Source organism: Micrasema longulum, unplaced genomic scaffold (assembly GCF_059751315.1).
Source record: "Micrasema longulum isolate JH-2025_06_02 unplaced genomic scaffold, ASM5975131v1 h1tg001764l, whole genome shotgun sequence".
NCBI classification, from domain to species: domain Eukaryota; kingdom Metazoa; phylum Arthropoda; class Insecta; order Trichoptera; family Brachycentridae; genus Micrasema; species Micrasema longulum.
The window spans coordinates 1-22,815 of record NW_028278939.1 but is presented as its reverse complement, the minus strand read 5'-3'; the positions used below and the strand labels follow the sequence as shown (position 1 = coordinate 22,815).

The 22,815-nt window shown below is 31.8% G+C and overlaps 1 protein-coding gene across 1 annotated transcript in view; it reads left to right on the top strand.

Annotated features, from left to right (window-relative positions):
• LOC148274066 (serine protease inhibitor 27A-like) overlaps positions 1-21,678 on the top strand; it is a 107,249-nt gene extending 85,571 nt beyond the window's left edge. The window contains exons 9-10 of the mRNA XM_088237672.1: positions 18,993-19,312; positions 21,418-21,678. Coding sequence (XP_088093798.1) covers positions 18,993-19,312; positions 21,418-21,678 — 581 coding nt within the window. The remainder of the gene's footprint in view (positions 1-18,992; positions 19,313-21,417) is intronic.
• The last annotated feature ends 1,137 nt before the right edge of the window (positions 21,679-22,815 follow it).

The window sequence follows — 22,815 nt, the reverse complement described above, 5'->3', positions numbered from 1 at the left end:
AAATTGATTGCAACAGAGATGGGACATCACTTAAAGCATTAAGTATTTTGAAAATGCATATAAGGTCCATCTCAGTTCTACGTCTCTCCAATGACGACAGATTAAGAGATTGCTCTATTTCAAAATAGGAATAATTACCCCTTTGTAATCCGAGCAACTATGCCACTTTTCTTAGAAAACGGTGTTGGACAGACTCAATATGGTCAATGTGAGTCCTGTAGAATGGAGACCAAATAGGAGAAGCGTATTCTAGATTGGGTCGAACTAGTGAGCAATAATTAGTTTTGATGGTATTATATTCACCATTCTACCCATATTTGAACATCTGCATTCCTTCAATTTTTCATATGTTGATGTTTGTGAAGTTACGGAGCTAAAACCTTGATTTATGCGGGTGAGATCCATCTGATTGTATTATTTCACCTGCATACTAGGCAATGCCTGAAAATATGTTTTCAATTTCTATACTTCTTCATGGACCAGGTGGATTTATCAACAATATTTTGGGTTTGTCTAAATTTTTGTAGACAAGGACTGGATTCAACTCCCTAGGAAGCTGTTTATAATAACATATTACAACAGAGATGTATAACATTTTAGAGAAGAATATAGAATTCCATATAACCTTCTCTAACATATTAAAAAAGTATCAGAATAAAACTTTCAGTGTCCGTTTGTTTTCCGTTTTTCAAAATTATTTATTATATTTGTTTATCTTTTGTCCGAAATCTGCCACATGGTGTAGTGGTCAGCGTATTTCCCTACCACGCAAGAGGTCTCGGGTTCGATTCCCGACATGGCAAACACGAAATATTTATTTAAATAGGTGTTTTTACACCAGAAAATTTCATAGTTCCTGGACTGGCACCTAAAATGTAAGACTGATCATCTTACCTTCATGTAACAAAAAATTATTTGTATCCCAATGTGGCATATGCACCATTATGTGCAGAGAGGAAATGATGATGATGATAAGTCCGAAGACGCCAGAAAAAAAAATGAAATTTCATTTTTTGAAAATGAATACCAATTGAGAATATTACAAACATTTTTTTGAATTTATGTTTTTAAAAAAATGTGTTTTCGATTGATTATTTATTTTTACATTTTTTTTTTTATTCATGCAAACACATATTTAGCAAAAAACAGTAATGACGTATTCCTAATTTTTTGAAGCCAAGAGCCCTGTGTTGAGTTGGGATACAATATGGAATCATGATTGCTCGTTAAGTAAAAAAAAACGGGTTAAATGAATATAAATTATTTACAAGATGTTGATTCAATTTTCCACTACGTTGGAATGCATTTTTGTTTAGTAGGTAGGTACTTGAATTAATCAATGATCAATATGTCGCCATATATCTCGAAATGTCGTTAATGTGTGAATGATTTAAATCAAAGTGGTATAATGATGTTGACTATTTTTTCTCCGTGGCATGCGTCATTTGAATATAGTAAGAAAGTTAAGTTTCTAAATCTGTGTACATAAAAATGAATGTTTGTTTGTTTGTCCGCGTTAGACTAAAAAACTACTGTACCAATTGATGCACGGTTTTTCGCAAAATGATCAACGTTGTCTTAGAAACGTTTATAGCTGTTCAAATCTTCAATCTGCTTAGTAAAAAAAAAACGTTAGTGGGTTAATTAATATTAAGTGCACGGTTGTTTGATCATTAGTGATAGTTAAAAATTGAAAGTAGTTTATTAAAATATTTTATTTTTAATAATATTTTTTGTATGGAAAAAGTGTATGAACCTGGCCTGTTTTTATGGTTAAGTTTAGAGATTTGAATTAAATCGGAAATGTACTGCTGTTGGACAATAATTGGATTTATTTACATTAGATTAGATAAGATTTTTTTTATTTATTAAAAATACAACATTTTGAACTTTATATATGTACATTACATATTTTATTTGTTCGAAATATTCCCAATCAGCAAAAGCGCTGGTATGTGGAGATATAATATAAATATATTTTTATATTTTTTTATTTTCTTTTATTCAGGAAACATATAGTACAGTTGCAAAGTTTAATATTTTACACAATTAGACTTAATTCTAATGGACCAGTAAAGTTTCCATATTATAAAGCAATTATATGTAAGGTTAATTATGAAAGTATAAAAAAGAGAAGGAAAAAGAAAAACAAAAATTAAAGTTCTTTAAAAATTAAAATTTAAGTAAAAAAAAAGATATTTTAAAGTTTGTAGTTTGTAGTGAGTATTTACAAATGGAAATAATATTAAAGATGAAGAAAATTTGTAAGAGTAATTAAAAATTAAGAATTGAAATAAAGAATGAAAAACATGCTCAGATGTAAAAATAAAATAAAATAGTAATAACTTTTTTAAAAAAAAGGAAAAACATAAATATACACATATTTATTTTAAGGGATTCAAAGAAACGATGAGAAGAATCTTTAAGTGAAATATAAGACAATAAAATTTAGGTCAATTTAAAAAACATCTTCAAAATTAATGACACATTATAGTAAGAGCAGCAATATATTGACTTTATTTACATATATAAAATAAGTAATTAAAAGTAGTTTAAAAGTATAAAAACATGCCAATGCAGCGGAGAAAAAAAATAAATAAATAAGGAATAACAAGTATAGCAAGTAATCTTTAAAATTTGAAAAAGCAATATAAGGAGAAGATTTTAAACCAAGAGAAGTCGATAAAATTTCATTAAAGCGATTTTAGTAGTAATACAAATTTCAAAAGAAATTATGACACAATAGTTTTTATAAAAGTTAATAAAATATTACATTATTATATTTGATCAACTTTTATTAAACATTACATATCACTCGTCACAAGGGCTGTAAGAACTGTTATATTTAGGTGTTTTTTAAGTGGCGGCCTCCGTGGTGTAGTGGTCAAGACGCTTGACTGACGCACGGGAGGTTCCAGGTTCGATTCCCGGTGAGAACACAAAAATTAAAATGTGATTTTTCTCAAGCCTGGGTGCTCTGTGATGTAATTCACCACTGTAATTAGGCCTCCTGGCCTGCTGTGGTGCAAAAAAAAAAATGTAAAAAATGTAAAATGTAAAAAGTACGTACGAGTATGTGTTTTGTATATTTTTTAGGTCATTAGAAGATGAATTGTAGAATTTTATTGCTGTATACACAAAACTAACATTCTGACATACATTAAATTTTGTGAAGTTCAGGAATGTTCAGTTTTTTCGTATTTTGAAGGTTTTATCATGTTCAATATTAGTTTAGACGATACGAGGACGATGATTCAGGACGTTCAAGATTTATTGATGGAAGATGAAATTGGCGAAACAGGTTTGCTGGAAATGGGTTAAGACGTTCAAATCGATTTCAAGGATGAACAGAGATGAATATTGTGAAATAAACTTGTGTAATAAAGTTACAAGAAAGCCAAGGAGAAAATATGAATATTTATTTTAAAGTGAAGGACTATTTGCTGAATTCAAATGGAAGCTATAAAATAACCTGTTTCCGTACCAAAAACTCATTTTAAGTAACAGCAAGCAAACCAAAATATCAAATTTTTAAAAAATGCGGAAAGCGCAAATGATAAAAATAATCGACTAAAGATGATGATTTTATCATTCTACCAAAAAAACTTTTGCGTTTAGTAGAATCGAGCAGCGATGAGGAAGAAAATTATTAAATGAATATTTAACTCATTGAAAAGTATTTTTTACTATTTTGGCACAGATAATATTTTTCGTAATAAAAAAATTGCTCAGAAAATCAACACATAAACATTCAATTGTGTTAATTTGAGCTATATAATGTACGTACACTTAATTTCGATTTCAATTTATTTATTTTATATTCGTTTATGTACGTTACAAAAATATTTCAAAGCACCCATAACACGAAAAATTTTATGCTAAAATTTAAATATACAAAAATGGTAAAATAAAAATACCCAGCAATTAAGGAAAAAGGATGCTATACTCTCTGAACTTTTTTTAAACTAATTTGAAAGATGTAAATATCCGAAGAGATGCGGTTGAGTAAAGACATTGCTCTTCCACTGGCATTACCATCGGCAAGTTGGTTCTGCAAGCAGGAAGATTAAAAAGCTTAAGCTGCCTATGTCTAATATAATCATTAGGAACATTAAAAAAATACTCTCCATTACACCTATGTTGATCGTAAAGCCACTGATTAATCTGAAAAAATATATGAGCAAGTATGAATTTTTTCTTTTCTCTAAACTATTGTAGCCAAGCATTAGTATTCGTACTCCCTTAAGTAAAAATACCTCAGAAATTTCTTCTGAACTATCTCCAGCATAACAGAGTACTTCAATTCGTGGGGCGCCCAGATCAGAGATCCACACTCAAGTCTGCTTTGCACCAATGAGTTATAAAGAAGCCTAAGGACACGAGTATCTAAGAACACCTTTCGGAGAACAAATCCTAACATTTTGCGCGCACTGTCACAGACAGTGCCTATGTGAGTATGAAATTTCAGCTTAGCATCAAACATAACTCTCGGGTCTTTGACAGTAGCAGTTCGCTTAAGTAAATACACTCCCATACAGTACTGCATATAAATAGTTTTGAAAGTCCTTGTATATGACAAAACATAACATTTAGAAACATTAAAATTTAGTTGGTTCTGAGTTCCCCAATCAAGTATCTAGCAATAGCAAAGCATTGCCAAGTTCAGCTAGTTATTTATAAAAATCATAGTGAAATACAGCAAAAAACTATTATTCCTTCAAGGGTAAATATTTTTATACATTACATAGTGAAAAAAATACATAAGGGAATAAAGCTTAACTAAGGAAATGCACAAAACCATACAGTGTTCATTAATTATTGTTATGAAGTATACTAGCAGATTACATTTTGAGAAATTCGGCCCTTCGGGCCTCAGTTAATCTAACCTTTGAGCCTGGTAATTTTAGAAGTATGTTTAAATTTGATGTAATATTATTGTGTGGCATTATACATCCCGTTTTTTAGAACGCTGCGTTAAAACGATCAATGGCCCTCGTATCAAAAATAAAGTTTCTATTCGTTATACAACGTACATTAAATTTCGTCATACCACATCTACAACTCATTACGATTTTAAAATAAATAATAAAAATAATTTTGAAAAAAAAATGTATATGGAGAACGTATGTAGGTACTGTACTCTTATAGTTGCTTCTTGAAATAAAATGTTTGTCATAATTATTATTGCGAAACACGTTTGTTGCTTGCCCGCTCGTTAAGTCGACTTGATTTGGGAAATTGATACCTGAGATTCATCAAAATTGTCTGGAACCGCATATCCTCCTAAATAATATACACGTTTCTGGTATCAGTTTCCCTAATCAAGTCGATTTAACAAGCGGGCAAGTAACAAACCTATTTCGCAATAATAATGACAATAACAAACATTTTATTTTAAAAAGCAACTATGGAAGTACAATAAGTATAATTACCATAATAATTTTTTTTTTAATAAATATGTTTTCATATTAATTTTAAAATTTAATGAGTTGGAGATACGGAATGACGATGTTCAATATATTTATTTATTATCGTCCAAACCAACCCTTTTACGTATACAGATAATATAACCCATTCACAAATATTTAAAAGATATTTAAAATCGCGGCCTCCGTGGTGTAGTAGTCAAGACGCTTGCCTCAAGCATTAAAATTGCCGGGTTCGATTTCCGGTGAGAACACAAAAAAGAATGTGATTTTTTTCAAACCTGGGTGTTCTGTGTTATAATTCACCACTGTAATTGGGCGTCCTTGCCTGTTGTGGTGCAAAAAAAAAGAAAATAACAAGCAAAAATTATTAATATTAATAATATTCAAATTAAATATGACCGGTTTATAAAATTTGTTAGTTGTAACAAATATATTTTCTTCCTATCTTATAATCCTTCCTTTTTTGCACCTAATAGTGCATAGGCCACTGCATTGGTAGACCAATAGCAGGGTATCTTGATCATTTTAGTTTCATTAAGGTAAGATGATCAGCCTTACGCTTTAGGTACCAGTCCAGGCATTATGAAATATTCTAGTGTAGAAACACACTTTTGAATCAATATTCTATATCTACCATGTTGAGAATCGAACCTAAGACCTCTTGCATGGTAGGCTAACGCGCTGACCATTACACCACGAGGCCGACATGTACATAAATACTATTAAGTAATAACAAAAACATGTTTTCTTTTAAATGCACTATGTTTAATGTTAAGTCCACAAAAACATTAGTAAACAAATGCATATAAATAAATAAATACATTTGTTGTATAATCAATTAAAACACGATTTTAATTAAGAGATTGATCGTTTGAACGCAGCGTTTTCAAAAAAATGATTTATGATACCACTAAATAATAATATTATAGATCGAATTAAAAAATATTTCTCAAATATACCGAGCTTGAAGGGTAAGATTTCCTAACATGTAATCTGCTAGTATATTTTATTATAAGTATCCACGAATACCGTAAGGAAGTTAGAATGTGGTGGGTTTAATGCGTTTTTATAGTTTGGGTCTATTCTCTTATATTTTTAATTCAGTAGGTAATGGATGAAAATTATTTTTTACCACCAAGGAATAATGGTTCTTTGCTGGACATGCCTTGCAATATGGTTTTTATAAATAATTTAGAAACATACTTTCCTAATCTGTTTAGATAATCAAATGACGCATGCATCGGAGAAATAGTCAACGTCAATAATGACAAATCATTGCACTTAAATCATTCACACATTAATGAAATATCGAGATACATGGTGACATATTAATTATTGATTAATTCAAGTACCTACCAAACACAAATATGTTCCAAAGTATCGAAATTTTATATTAATATCTAGTAAATAATTTATATTCCTTAAACCAGTTTTTTTAAACTTAACAACCAGCCATGATGAGATTGAATGAAATAAATCCATCTACGGAAAACACATTGACTTTTTTTACATATATTCAAATACTCATTTTAAATATTCTCAATGAGTTTTCATTTTAAACTCTACTGTCTTCGAACGTACAGTATAAAAATATGATAAATCATTTAGAAAACACAGATAATTTAAGTCTAATACTTTTCCTTAAAAAAAAATCGGTTCAATTTTAAGGTGTGGAAATCGGGAATACGAGATCTCGATTCTGCCGAATATGCATCACTGGATGCGGATAGCGAAATTATGATGACGCATTCATTGCTTCATGCAGGTTTTCAATCAACTCAGATGATGGACGTTGTAATGTGATGCAAAACGTCAGAAAAGCGTTCAAAGGACGCACGGGATAATAACCCAGAAAAACTCATTGTATGGTTGGCATTTACCATATCGTTGGTATCGTAGAACAACGACGGATGTGCGAATAATGAAACATTGACTTTCGTTTTTATTTGATATTAAGAAAGTTATGTAAAGTTTTTTTTTCCAGACTTGAAAATATACATATATATATATGTTTATATATGAATAGCTTATCAAAGTATCAAATGGTATACTTTTGCACATTTCAAGTTGTGACATTAAAAAAATAAACCACTCTCTTAAATTGAAGAAAATCAAATGCGTCCTTCCTCTACGATCTTGATGGTATAATTTTATTTGAGATTTAATTTTTATTTTACTAACGTATACGGCTAAATTGCCTTTTACAAAACCTATATACGCATATTTGGTTTCATTATTTAAGAAAAAACATGAATTACTTTTTGCCCAAGATTCAAAAACAAAAATTATACCCAAAAGTTTTATAATATATTCAGTTATGGTCTATTGTCTGGAAATATATATATATATATATAAATCGTCGTTACGCTGGGAATCTCTGTTAAGTAACAATGTAAAAGCTGTGACGGAAGATTTAATAAAATAATCAAAGACAAAATAGACTTCTCGTAGTCCCGTTTTTCACACCCTAACACTGAACCGATTTTGTTTTTTTTTTTACATAAGCATTTTTTTGAACATTCATTTATTTCTCGCCAAACGCAGTTATTTGCAGGGATTTCTCTCTTTAAATATTTTAGTAACATAATGTTCACATCAAAAAATCGTAAATAAATCAACAAAATAATGTCAAAAAATAAAATATAAGTAAAATACAGTCTTTTTTGATACCGAAACATATAAAAAAAATAAACGAACAACACTTTTGTGAACACTGTTTAAAATTGTTTGGTTTTATTTTTTTCTTACTTTTTTTACACACTTAACTTAGAATTTTAGAATAAAAAAAAATTTTTGCTTTTCGTCTGGGAGTCTATTAACTATGCGTGGGAGTATTTACGCCCTGGTCCTCTATTCATACGCATTTAGAGCTCTTTTTTCTGTGAAATTAAAAGCATGATAATTAAATTTTCTTTATTCTTACTTTTTGTGATTTTCCAAAACAGTTATCAAATTTGCATACCGTTCGTACAAAGACGGCAGATAAAACTGTGTGCTTTATTGGCTTTTAGGTGATCCAGGTTCCCATAGCAGACTATTTATCAACAAAAAAAATCGAAATGACGCGCCAATGATAAATATCTATAATGTGTAAAAAAATCACTGATCTAATTCCATGATCCAGGGAGAAAATATGGATTACGTTGGAATGAATAAAGTCAGACTGCGTCTCCTTCTAACAGATATTGCCGCGCACAACAAAGATTTAAAAAATATTACAAATATATATAACTTTTTAGTGTATAGTTTATTAATATTAATAATAATTTTATCGTGGGTATACTGGCAAAAAGCTTTAACTCTCAACCCCCTGTTTTGATAAATCAAGCATTTAAGTTTGGTTCCAATTTTAATCTTTTATATCTTATTTCAATACACTACGATGTTAAGTGCTCATTTAAGAACATGTTTTTTAATTTAATAATTTTATATCGAGTAAATATTAAGTTACTTAAAGATTTAAGAATGAATAAAATACCCGGTATAGGACTTTTTTTTAAAGAAATAACCCGCTAACCCTCTATTTTGAGGCTTGTCAGCAGGTGGGATAGAGGGGATATGGAAGGAGGTAATGAAAAATACACCACAACACCCAGACCAATTGAGAAAAAAAATTTCTTTGATTTTTTTCTTGCAACTGGCGGGAATCAAACCCGCGACGCCAATTTTACAGATAGCCGTCTAACCAACTGCGCCACGGCACCTGTCAAAACTTATTTTTTTTAAACTACAGACACATGAAATTTAATATGACTTCGTGTATTTTGCCAGTTTGTAGAGCGTTAAAAACTTTACGAAACTGCATCATTAAGTCAAATCCGCATATTTTCGAGTTAACGTTTTTGGCCAGTCTACCCACGATATCATCATCATCATTAATCCCTTTCCGCACCTAATGGTGCATAGGCCGCTGCATTGGCACACCAATCGCAGCATATCTTGAGCATTTTTGGTATATGAAGGTATGATGATCAGTCTTACGCTTCAGGTGCCAGTCCAGGGATTACGAAATATTCTGGTATAAAAACACATTTCGAAATAAATATTTCATGTCACCCATGTCGGGAATTGAATCCGAGACCTCTTGCATGGAAGTTTTGATCACTACATTACAAGGCCGACAGTATATATAGACTACTTCATTTGAACTATGTCAAATAAATGCAATGTTTCTTAAATTATTATTATTTTTATTTTTTTTAAATGATGTTAAAATCGTAACTGTTTTTTTAAAAGTGTTTAAAAGGTAACATCTTTTCTACCATAAGTATTAAAAAGATATAAATAAATTTCAAGTATGATAAATTCATACATTTTACGTTTTACAAAAATATTTTGGTTAATCGCTAATAAAGCTTTGAAAATTTTATTTTTCAGTCCCTTGGTAATTTTATAATTTCTGTAACACTACTTTTTACACCAAAAGGCCTTAAAAAGTACATAGAAATCAGGCAATACTAAACAAATAGAGGACATTTGACAATGAATAAATGATTTAATCTTTTTTTAAATAGAGCTGCTAAACACCCCCCCGAGTATTCTCAATTAATTTACCAGTATATCACAAGGCAAAAATAATATGTAGTTCAAATGATAATTAGATTTAAGATATTTAAAAATGAAATAAATGAGAAAAAAATATACTATTTTTATCGGCGCAGTGTCCTACGAAAAACGAGTATTATTTTTCTATTACCAGTCAATCGGTTAGCATAGGACAAAATCGTTGGATTTTCCGTTCCCCCTCTCTATTTTTCTAATTGCAAATGGCTGCCATGATTAATGGCCGTGAATGAGGCTCTTTGCTTCAATGTCCTCCGAACTGACGGAGAGAGAGGTTGTGCTAGAGTGCTTTACGAATCGACATTTACGAAAAATTAGCTTTATTTTTATTTACGAAACCTGTAAACAGAAGACTGATAAACAAATTTGACGTGTGTGTGTGTATAACATTAGTGCTGTGTTGAAATTTTATGTATTCTTCAAACATGGCTGCCAAATTGGTGATTTATTACATAGCTGGTAAATATATATAAATATTTATTACATAGTTAAATAATTATATTGTACTGATATGTTGCTTGTGTCCGGCGGATGTCCAGTTATGTGAGTGAAATTGATTCAGAACTCTGGATGTGTGTTTTCGACTCGATGGCTGCTCTAGTGGAGAAAAGTCAGTTAATCTTCTTTGAGTAGTCGTTGACGCGTCCACCTATTATTTTTTGAGTACTGGGTTCGATTTCCGGCAGAGTAGACGCATAATATTTATTTTAAAGGTCTTTTCAAACTTTAATATTACACTGTTTCTGGACTGGGACCTGAAGCGTAAAATGGATCACATTACCCTTTTGATAATATGTGATATAATGAATAAGCATCTTGTGACAGATAGGTTTTATGAGATGTGCAATTACGATTCATTATTATGTTCAATATTTAATAAGGCTAAATCTGTCTCAATTATAATTCGTATGATTTTAAAAAAGAAATAAAAATAAACGGTATATCTAAACGCTTGTAGACAAACACTGGATTGATATTTCTAAATGAAGATAGAAAACCTTGAAAAATAAAAAAACATTAAAACTCAAAATATTATTGATTAAAACAACTGGTGTAAATAACATAAATATTAGGTACTTTTTCAAAAGTGATGAATCTGTAGTATTGCATTTCTAGGCATTTAAAGAGCTTATGATCTATCATTTGCTGTGTTAAGTAATCATTTTACACATTATAAAATAGACATACTTAAAAAAATAAATATTGGCGTTCTTATAATGTACTCTAATATTTTAATTTTTGTTGCCATTTTCAACGACTTTATAAATAACTCACTATTAGAAAATGGAAATCAAGTTACGCTAGATGCCAGCCCAGGACTAAACTATGAAATATTCTCGTGTAAAAAAACATTTTTAAGCTAAAATTTAATATCGATCATGTCGGTAATCGAACCCGAGATCTCTTGCATGGTAGGCAAATGCGCTGACCACTGCACCACAAGGCGGACGTTACACATAAAATAATATTTTTCAAATAATCCCGATGTAAAATATTGTACGTCATTCATACATTATATGCTCTAGGTATTTTATGAAGTATAATATAGTATGTCATTCACACGATATTTTGTTTAACACTTTTTCCGATGCATAATATCGTATGTCCATTTTTTTAATTGGTCCATATTGTAAAATTGCATTTTGTAGGTAAGTCAATTTACCAAAGCCGCTTTATGTTGATAGTTCTATTCTGTAATAACTCTAATTAATTATATTTTTAACGACACAACAAATATCAATAAATACAATAATATTTATATAAGTCCATATAAATAGATGGATCGAATAAGGAAGAAAGAAATAAGTTAATAATTATATTGAATTTTTTTTTTATATGGCATTCATTGAAAATCTTCAACATTTTTGTAATTTTACTAAGCGAAAATAGAAGAGACATTATTGTGAGACGTCTCTCTCCATTATGGTAGATATGATTATTTTTTACGATATGGGAAACGGTTAAATACATCAATATTAAATTAGTAAAAAATGGTATTGCAATGAAATATTTTTTTTCCAAATGAAACTATATTTATATAAAACTACATTGAGTGAAATCCATGAAATCGTTTGGGGAATCCACCCCATAATCCTCGTTTAGTAAAGGCTTACCGGGTTATTCCCGAAGTAAGGAGGTTTATTCATTGTTCATTGTTATGACACTGTAAACAATTAACTGACCTTAATTAAAACGTGTCATCCATCTGCATAAATTGACTATTTTTTTGAGGCCCAGTTTATTTGCCGTATGGTGTCTGATTCGCCATTCCGCTTCCGCACCCAATAGTGCATATGGTACTGCATTGGTAAACCAAATGCAGCGTATTTCGATAATTTGTTACTAAAGATAAGATGATCAGTCTTTCGCTTCAGGTGCCAATCAAGAAGCAATGAAATATTGCAGTTTAAACAAACATTATTAGATATATTTCACACCCACTCTGCCAGGAATCATACCCAGGACCATAACAATGGTAGACGGAAGGCCAACCACTCTACAACGAGGCGGACCTATCTCCATTCGATTTCCATATTCAGGATTTTTACCTGCGAGTAGCTATCGAGTCAAAAGCACTCGTTCAAGATTCTGGTTCTATTTCACACACAGAGCTGTATTCTTAATCTGTTCAGACAAAGAACACAAGATTTTTTTATTTATTGGGGATATCAACAGTAATACATATAAAAAAAATATAACAAATAAAATATACAGTGAATAAAACCAATGACAGATATCCACAGAAATACATGAAATACTCGTACAATACATGTTTGTGTGAGTGAAAGTGTAAGTGTGTGAGAGGGTGGGTGAGTGGGTGTTATAATGGGATGAGGGTGGACATGCGTGTAAATATTATTGCACAAGTGTCCAAAATAGATGAAATATTAAGAATATTAAGATTTTATAGTTTTGTTAATTTAAATCTAATATTCTGAAGCAACGATGTCTTTTACAGTTGTGTAATGTCTGTTGAAAACACGGGTAATTGCATTTTGAAGGAATTATAGACAGTCTACACAACGAGGTAAACTTGTCTCCAGTCGATTTCCTTATTCAGGGTATTTTTACCTGCGAGCAGCCCTCGAGTCGAAAACACTCGTTCAGAAATCTGGCTTTATTTCATACACAGAACTGTATTTTTCAAGTAATAACTCGTCTTATAGCATGAGAAATATTTATTATGTGTTAGTAAGAAGAGAAACTTACACATTTTAATCGTGTTTAAAATGATAACCTTGCTACGGGCTAAAATGATAACAAATGGCCTTCGAGGTCTCAAGTCATTGATTAATGTAGGTGTCATTTAAAACTAAAACCATATTGTAATATTGTTCTTGAAACAAAAGTACAAAAACAGACAATATGTGCTCAAAATATGGCTTAAGTAAATAATGATTTGTTTACGGATCATACAGTTCGTTTGGTTGCTTATTTCTTAATTTATTAAATATAAGACCTTAGCCAATTACAACAATTATATAAAGAAACATTTAACAAATTACAACAGGGATGGAGAATACCTTAAATAAGGGAATATGGGAACAGGGCTTATGACCTGTCATTGGCTGGTGTAAGTGGCCACTTTACACACTGTGCAACATTCACCATTTTGCCCATGTTTGAACGTCCATATTTCTTCAATTCTTCCACTGTCTTCTGTCTACGAACATTTGGACAAACTCAAATATTGTAAAGAAACATTTGTACAAGAAACTCAATAAAAATAATATAAAACTATGTAGCAAAGACAAACAAGGGTAATACAATGCGGAAAAGTTCCTTAACAAGGCCACAGACGATTATTCCATCAGATCCTCACACTATAGTCAGAGTAATTAGAAGAAACATACCTTTTGCAGTTAATACAACCCTTGTACATAATAAGCAAGGCGAAAAATAAGCAAATCCCAAATTAAAAAAATATTTTAAAAAAGGTAATAAAATAATGTTATACAATATATTCAAAAACACGATGAACATACAATAAAACTTCGAGTTAACCCATGCCAATCCGTATTCATTCCACTCAAAATCAAAAGCCGGAAGATCTATCCCAAAGAATTCCAAGTTGTCTGACGAATTGACCAATCTAAACATTCTGGACTTTGGGACATAAAAACAAAAGCGGATCTTAGAAGATTTAAATAGCAGATTTTGACTTCTGGTAACGCGGTTGGGAACATGAAAATAAATTGATGACAAGAGAGATGGGACATCACTTATAGCATTAAGTATTTTAAATATGCATACAGTTCATCACCATTCTACGTTTCTCCAATGAAGACAGATTCAGAGATGGCTTTATTTAAAAATAGGAATAATTACACCTTTGCAATCCGAGTAACCATGCCACTTTTCTTAGAAAACTGTGTTGGACAGACTTTTCTTCTTCTTCGTTTTTTAATGGCCTTTTCACCCCTCAACTCGGGTGTTCTGGCCATTGGACAGACTCAAAATGGTCAATATGAGTCCTATAGAATAGGGACCAAATTGGAGAAGCATATTCTAGATATGGTCAAATTACTGAGAAGTAAAGAGCTGTGATGGTATTAATATTTTTGAAGTCCGTCGTCATTCTATTGATTAGTTACAAAAAAATAAAGTATTTTAACGCACACAAAAGTGATTTAAAAAAAATCTAACGTTATGTTGTTTTAGTATCTTATTTTATTTAATAATCATACCTCCAGGAGTTATATAAACCTCCTTTCGGGACAGAACATATTAATACAAGAGGTTTTGTAATACAGTACACAATAACATATTTACACACACAAAATCGGGTTGTAGTCCCGTGGCTAGTGTCTCGGACTCACGGACCAAAGGTCCGTGGTTCGAATCCCACTCTACCCCTACTTGATTCCATTTTCTAATAGTGAGTTATTTACAACTCGTTGAAAATGGCCCACAAAATGAAATATTTGGGTAAATCATAAGAACGCAAATATTTTTATTTTTTTTAAATAATAAAAAAAAAACAGATTTACGTTTATTTAATGTATTTCTGTGGATATCTGTCATTGGTTTTGTTCTTTGTGCATTTTGCTTTTTATATTTTTTTAACCTGTATTACTGTCGATATCCAATGAATAAAAAATACGTTTTAAAAAATAACACTGAAATAAATAGTGAACATCTGAAGTTTCGTCTTCGGCTTATTTTTTGCCTTTCTTATTATGTACAAGGGTTGTATTAACAGCATAAGGTATGTTCCTTCTTATTACTCTGACTGTAGTATGAGGATCTGGCGGGATAGTCGGCTGTGGCCATGTCAAGGAATTTCTACGCATTTACTTAATTTAAAGTAATTAAAAAGAGAAAACCACAGAAAACTCATTCAGGAAAAGCCGGACGATGACAGAAAACCAACATTTCGTTCCACTTAGACAGTGTTTGGCATTTTGTATCCTTTTTTTGTTTATTTCAACAATGAGGTTGTTCAGGTTATCGGAAATTGGATATAATTTTTTTTCTTAAACGCGGTAAAAATTAGAGCAACGGCGAAGATTCGCGAAAATGTATGTACTTTAAAACTTTTACTTACTTCAAGTTCTAATGCACAGCAGGCTTATTCTGTCTCTATTTCGTTTCGTAAGTTCGTTCGCGCGTCATTTATCTATCTCACTCTAACGCAATCAAAATCGTATTTCGCTCTCGTTCCCTCTCATACGATACAAACGAATTTACGAAACGAATAAGTCACTGAATAAGGCCACAGCTGTTCAGAATAGCCGCCACTCAATTGTGTGTTTTGATGTATTTCCGGTTTCCGGGAAGTTATGTTTAGCGAGTTTTCATACGTACGGGTTCTCATTTTAAATATCAGGACAACGCATCGGAGGATTCAAAATTACAAAACTTTCAAAAATCGTAATTCTCTTCTGTGAGTTCTATAGGCGAAATGGCTTCCCGTGCACCGGAAATCTATCTCAACATTCTATCATTGGTTGATTCGGAAGAACTTGCGGCGTAGCTCATTTTTTTTTTTTTTCATACATTTTCGAGAAACTTCGCTGTACAATTTAATGCTCTAATTTTTACCGCGTCTAACAAAACATTTTTATGACCAATTTCCCGTAGCACTAAACTTCCTGGTTGTGTTTACAGTTGCGATTTATTTCATGGTTAAGGAAATAAACTGCATAAAGCCCCATTTTACGAACTCACAGCGCTTTAAATTCCGTCGTCCAGCCTTTTTTGAAATTTTTACAGATTAATATTTGATTTGTGTGTGCGTGCACAATCCGAGTGAAATAAATGAATAAAGTGTATTTAAAATTGCATTCTTGTAGCAAGGTGTGTACACCTATACGATGCAATATCTAATCAGTTTTGGTATTCAAACAATATAAATTTTGCGAATGTTGAATGGTAAAATAACGATTGTATTGTTTTCGTACAATTTATTGTTTCTATATTTGGCAGACCACTTGATGGTCTGTTGCCTTTTGTCCATCGGCCTTGGGCATTCATTATTCTTGTGAAAACCCGAATTGATAAAGCAATCAACATTAATGGCTTCCTGAACCGCGCGAAGAACAATTACTATTATTAACACAAAATAATAACAACTTTTTCCATCAAAATCATTAGGCAGGTATCAAATTAAAAAAAGAAAAATTGAGTTTAAATGTCAAAACTCGCGAAAAACTACTCTAGGCCTAAATGAATATTTTAATTAATATTTTTCTTCTTCTTCTTCCAAATCGGTCCCTCAATGCTGAGGATCGTGATCACCATGAACACTTCTGATTAGTCTGTTCCACTCCAGTCTGTCCTCAGCCCAACGAACCGACACATCAAATTTTAGTCCCGTGGCCTCCTTTATTTGGTCAGTCTATCTATATGGGATTTTACCCCGGCTTTTCCTACCTTCAACTCGGCCAGACATTATTGCTTTTTCTAGATTTCGGTTCACGTCTAGCAATATGTCTACAGAAAGACAGAGTCCTCCTCAACACACCACTGACGGGCGAGTTGTAATATGGAGCTCTTTCAGTATAAATGCATTCGTCCTTCTGGCTGTCCAAGGCACACACAGCAGCCTTCTCCAACACCACATCTCGAATGCATCGACCTTCTTCCTTTCGTAGGCACGCATTGTCCACGTTTCAGCCCCATATAGGAAAACGGAGAATGCCAGGGCTTCCATCATCCGCTTTTTTGTGTTTATTGATATATTTTTTTATCAATATTCCTACAGAGATGAGGTAGAATTTTTTCAAATTCAGGATTATCGATATTCGAGCGTTTACAGGGCTTATGACCTGTCATTGGCTGGGTTGAGTGGCCACTTTACGTTTTACAACATTCCCCATTCCGCTTATTAGCGAATATCGACACAGGTACCATTTTGATTCTTGTATATATCTTATTAAATGAGAAACCATTGATATACCTCGATCTCTCCAAATCTTCTCCGAATGGTTCATGGCTTCTTTGGCCATTTGAATCCTGCGACCAATCTTAATATATACGGAACGAAATAAAATATACTTAAATTAAAAGAAAAAATAAATAGTACACACATGAATTATATATTATCATAACTCATCAGTTTCGTACAGAAAACATGCTTACAGATATTGACCTATTAATATACATAAATGCGCCCCGAGTCTTCAAAAGCGATGACACTTAACTCGTGTAGAAATGCTCAGTCGTGCTGAACGCGTATTTTGTCGTTTTTCAACCGCGACGTGAGCTTAATGTTAAGGATCGAAACCAGAATGCCTGCTTGTGTCGTGAAAGCGTGTAAAAACCGTTCGGATAAACATTGTAAAAACGATGGTGTAACTTTTTGTCAGTAAATATTTGTTATGAGTGAATAACAAATCATAATACAGTAATAGTATTTAAATATAAGTATTCTTTCTTGTAAATGTGAAACTACGCCTAGCGTCATAATAGCGAACCTTTTTATATCTAACACGGGTGTACTGGTTTATGTTTCAAAATATAATAAACGATCCCCAAAATAAATAAATTGATAAAATTGTAAGACATTATGTGAATGAATCTGATTGGGATCCATAAAAACGAATGTTGTTTGTAAATATTAAAATACAAACTTTTTTATATGTACCAAAAAAGGAAGGATACCCATTTTTTATAGTATATAATAATATACAAGTTTACGCAATATACATTCTCGTCGAATGCAGCCCTGAGGTGTTATGCTAAACGCTCTCACGGCCGTAAATAACACTTTTATAGCACGTATTTACGTACAAAATACGCTTAAGTAAAAGCGTTCTCTATGGCCCCGAGAGCATTCAGAATAGCAGCCCTAGTGTAAATAAACGAACTCGGTAACTATGAGTACGTTTTCGTGTCACTAGTTTTTTCAGTATTTTACTCTATAGGGCGCGTCGATGTGTTTTAATATGTCGATGCTTACAGATAATAAAAAACGTTCATAAAAAAGTTTTTAAAAAAGGACAAGTAGTATTCCATTTTACGTACACTTTTTCCAATTTTAAAGTCATCATCATCATACCCCTTTCTGCGCCCAGTGGTGTATAGGGCACTGCATTGGTAAACCAAATGCATCGTAGATCGATTATCTGTTAAATGAAGGTAAGGTGATCAGTCTTGCTCTCTTAAATTTTAGAAAAGGTAGGTACATAAATAATAACACTGCCAGCTACTGTCGGTAACGATTGCATGAGTATCGTGGTTTCCTCTTTTTGATTAAAAAAATTTTGATCTATCTTCGATGTAGTTAGTTTGGGAGTAACGTCTTAACTATAAGTTTGTAAAACTACCAAAATGGATTAAAAAAAATGATTTAAGTAAACGATATTTATGACCAAAATAAATGTTCAAAATACATAATTTACTGCCTTAGAACGAGGAAACTATCCCTAGTAAGGCAGTTTAGATGACTCACCAGCAAAAAAAAGTGTCTGTTTACTATACACATGTGGTTAAAAAGATCATAAACAAAAAATATCTTAATAATATAATATGTATTTCTTTTTTGTTTATTTCTAGTTGCTGCCACTATAAATGAACTATTCCCAGTACACGCACTGCCCCAGCGACCTCTGCACTCCCTCAACCCAAGTTGGAATCAGCGTAAGGAACCAACCAACACACGTTTCCACTACTTCGACCAGGAGCTGATGGAAGTCGCAACTCAGGAGATCAAAGGAAACTTTATGATCTCTCCAGCGAGTATAAAGGCCACTCTCGCAATGCTTTACGAGGGGGCCGATGGCCCCTGTGCGGTGGAGTTACAAAAGATTTTAAGACTCCCACTGGATCACCATGCAGCTCGCGATTTATTCACAAAATATTTGAGTTCTTTAAAGGTAATTGATTATTGTATTATTATTACCTCTACTTTTGATAATACAGCTATGTGTGTGAAATAGAATCAGAATCCTAGAAGGGTGTTTTTGACTCGGTGACTACTGTTAGATAAAAACCCCGAAAGGAAAAATCAAAGAGTGGTTTTAAACTGCAAAAATTCAGCATCCCTGCAATGTCTTCATGTAATGGGTGATCGAGATATGCTGTCTTTGGTTACCGATGTAATGTTTTATGCATCATTAGATACAAATGGGGGGTATGGTGACGACGATCATGTCTATCTGTCAGAATTTTCTTCCCAGAGAATATATCGACGGTCCCTACGTATACTATCGAATTTGTATTTTGCGAGGTTTACAGGAGCGCAAAAACAAAGCTTGATAATTATTTAAGAAGCTATCAGATACTGTATGTAAAATTGCCAAACATGTCTCTATTGAAATACAATAGAAACACTTGATACATATGATATGTAGATAAAAGGGCGGGCATACTGCCTTGAGCCGATATCTTCCTACCTTCCCAAACAGTTAGATTTAATGAACGCATTGTAGGTATATTAGAATCCTTTAATTTTAATTTTATTGATATGAGTAAAAATCCATAGTATACTATGAAGGGATGTGGTGGTAAAAGAGGGAAAGGAAGAATGAGGAGAAAGGAAAAATTCAAATATTTAGATAGTGACGTAGAGCTAGTCATTTTTAAAATGTCTAATTTTTTGAGGTATTATTAACCCACAAAGAAAGGAAAATCTATGAATCTGAAAAGTGTTGTATGGAGAGTCGGACCTAATTTAGGTTCAGTTGGCACGAAGCACCAGACACTTGTTTACAAGAGATGGGAGAATAATATGCTTGTATTAATTTACAAACTTGTATATTCTCGTCCCTTTTTAGTTTGTGGCGAGGCGCTAGATTCCGTTAAATCCGGCACTGGTTGTATGCAAAGTATTAAATCAAAATACTCATTTAAAAATGAGATGTTAGTAAAATTGATGTTTAGGAAGATATTTATATGTTTTATTTAACTTTTTTTAGAATCATTTAATAAACACAAATTACTTCCTTTTTCAAGGTTGAATTGATAGTTTAGATGTTTATTTAACAAACACTTTATTCCTGAATAGAGACTCATTTTTTGTCATCTTGGATTTCAAAAGTTGATATGTTATTATGCTCATCTATACAAGACAGCTTTTTTGGTATCAAATTAATGCTCAAACATTTGCTACTTCATTAATAATGCTATTAGCACACAGAGATGCGGAAGTGAATTAAAAACAGACTGTACCTTACGGTTCAATTTTGTAACGCCTATGTGAACGGTAGAGGACCAAATCCAAATAATTTTGATGTTGGACAATACACTGTACTGTCATGAACAACCATTTAGTTTACAAACTATATTGTGAGTTATAAGATAAAATATCACGGCATGTATAGTGAGAATGGTGCTGATATCGAATAACATTGGTATTCAACAATGACAATATTTCTGAAAATGAAGAAGATACTTCAATGAAAATGTAGCACTTAGGTCCATGATATTAATAAAATAAGGAAAAATCATGGAGAATACGCGAATTTATCTGCAGAACTGATGTTCTATGATGACAAATTTTATAGATAAATTTTGTACTGATGTATTTATAGAAAATATACAATTGGAAGAATAAATCATGAGACATTCACTGGTTACTTGTCATCTTCAATAAATTAATGTTCCTTTAGAGTTTACACAAATTTTTCAGTGAAACTGTCTATTTTAAAAACACGAGCGAACCAACAGAAATCTGTCGACACATATGAACTTGAGTCGGCAGTTCGGCAGAGTGATTCCAGTTCACTTTTATGTGGCAGAGAGAGTTTCGCTATTCACTATTAGTTCGTTCCAGTGTGCTTCCATTTCGCTATCGGTATTTTTTTCGGGTGTGCTCAAGGCGTAAAGATACTCAGAACTCAGAACCATCATTACAGCGGCATAAAAGAATATCTTATAAGTTATAAGCCTCTGCTGTTTTATTCATCTCCTTTTCCTTCAATAGTATAGTGTATAACAATGATATCTTGCTAATTTTAATGTTTTTAAATGTTTATTTCAGTCTAATTCAAATGGAGTAGTATTGGAAAGTGCTAACCGGATATTCCTTAACAACAAGTATACACCGAGGCAACATTTCCAACAAATTTTAAGGAGTAATTATCATTCGGAGATTAATTCAGTTGATTTTAAGTATCCCGATGCTGCAGCTCAAACAGTCAATGGCTGGATAAGCGACGCTACTCACAACCTTATACAGAACTTCGTTTCCCCAAGTGAGTTGAAATTGATACTCCACAATAAATTTTACTTAATTTGTTAATAACAATTGTTTTAATATATACAAAAGAGTTTAGTTGTTTAGTTTTTATTTAAATATTTTCTGTATATCACTTGTAGTTAAAATGATATTTATTGGATTTATTACAACAGAAGAATAAATATGACAAATGTTTGGAAAAATTACTAGGCACAATTTAAATTATGAAATTTTACCATTTGAGTCACTTTCATTATTTTATCAATATATGCTGAACTATTATATGGTATCACAGGAGGATCCTGACCAAAACCACTGGCAGTGCATTTCTTTACATTTTGTAATCTTGTAATATAAAGTTTGATAATATATGGTATAAAAGTCTGATGCGATGTTGTAAGCGAGCAATAATATGTGCAATGGACAGCCCGCGCATCCAAATCAGATTGGAATGATAAATCTGACATTGTTTTAGTTTACACATTGTTTTAGTTTACATATTGTTTTGTATGTTTAAAGTGATGTTACACATGTTTAAAGTGACGTTACAAGTGAACTACATATCTACACATGCGTGGGCACTGCATGGATTATGTATATTGTCTTCTCACTTAAACGCATGATTTTCCGCCATGAAGCATAGTTTATCTTGTTTAAACCACAGTTTCACAGATCCGGTATTTTTCATAGAAGTTAAAAATATTTTTCCATTTTGCTTCGATAATGGGTTAAGAAGATACTTTACTATTTTGGTATATTTTTTGTATTCTTTACTAAATTGCGTACAATGTTATTATATGTATATTATTATATAAAATACACAAAAAATAAAAATCAAAGATTATTAAAACCTCAGAGCAATAATTTCTAATAGTGAGTTATTTACAACTCGTTTAAAATGGCCCTAAAAATGAAATATTTGGGGAAATCATAAGAACGCAAATATATATTTTTATTTCAAATATGAAAATTCGCTCTCGCTTAAAGAGAAGACAAAATCGTTCCAAATTTTTAGCTTGGATTTTAGCTAGATTCAGTTTGCGGTTGCAATTATCGATCCGAGTCTCTACGACCGATTGTATTGCTGTAAACGATATTTACATGGATGGATTCTTAGTAAGATTAAAAGACAATAAATGTGTTCGTACACATGCAAATAACATGTTTCTGATTAGTTTATGGCTTGACAATATTGAATAA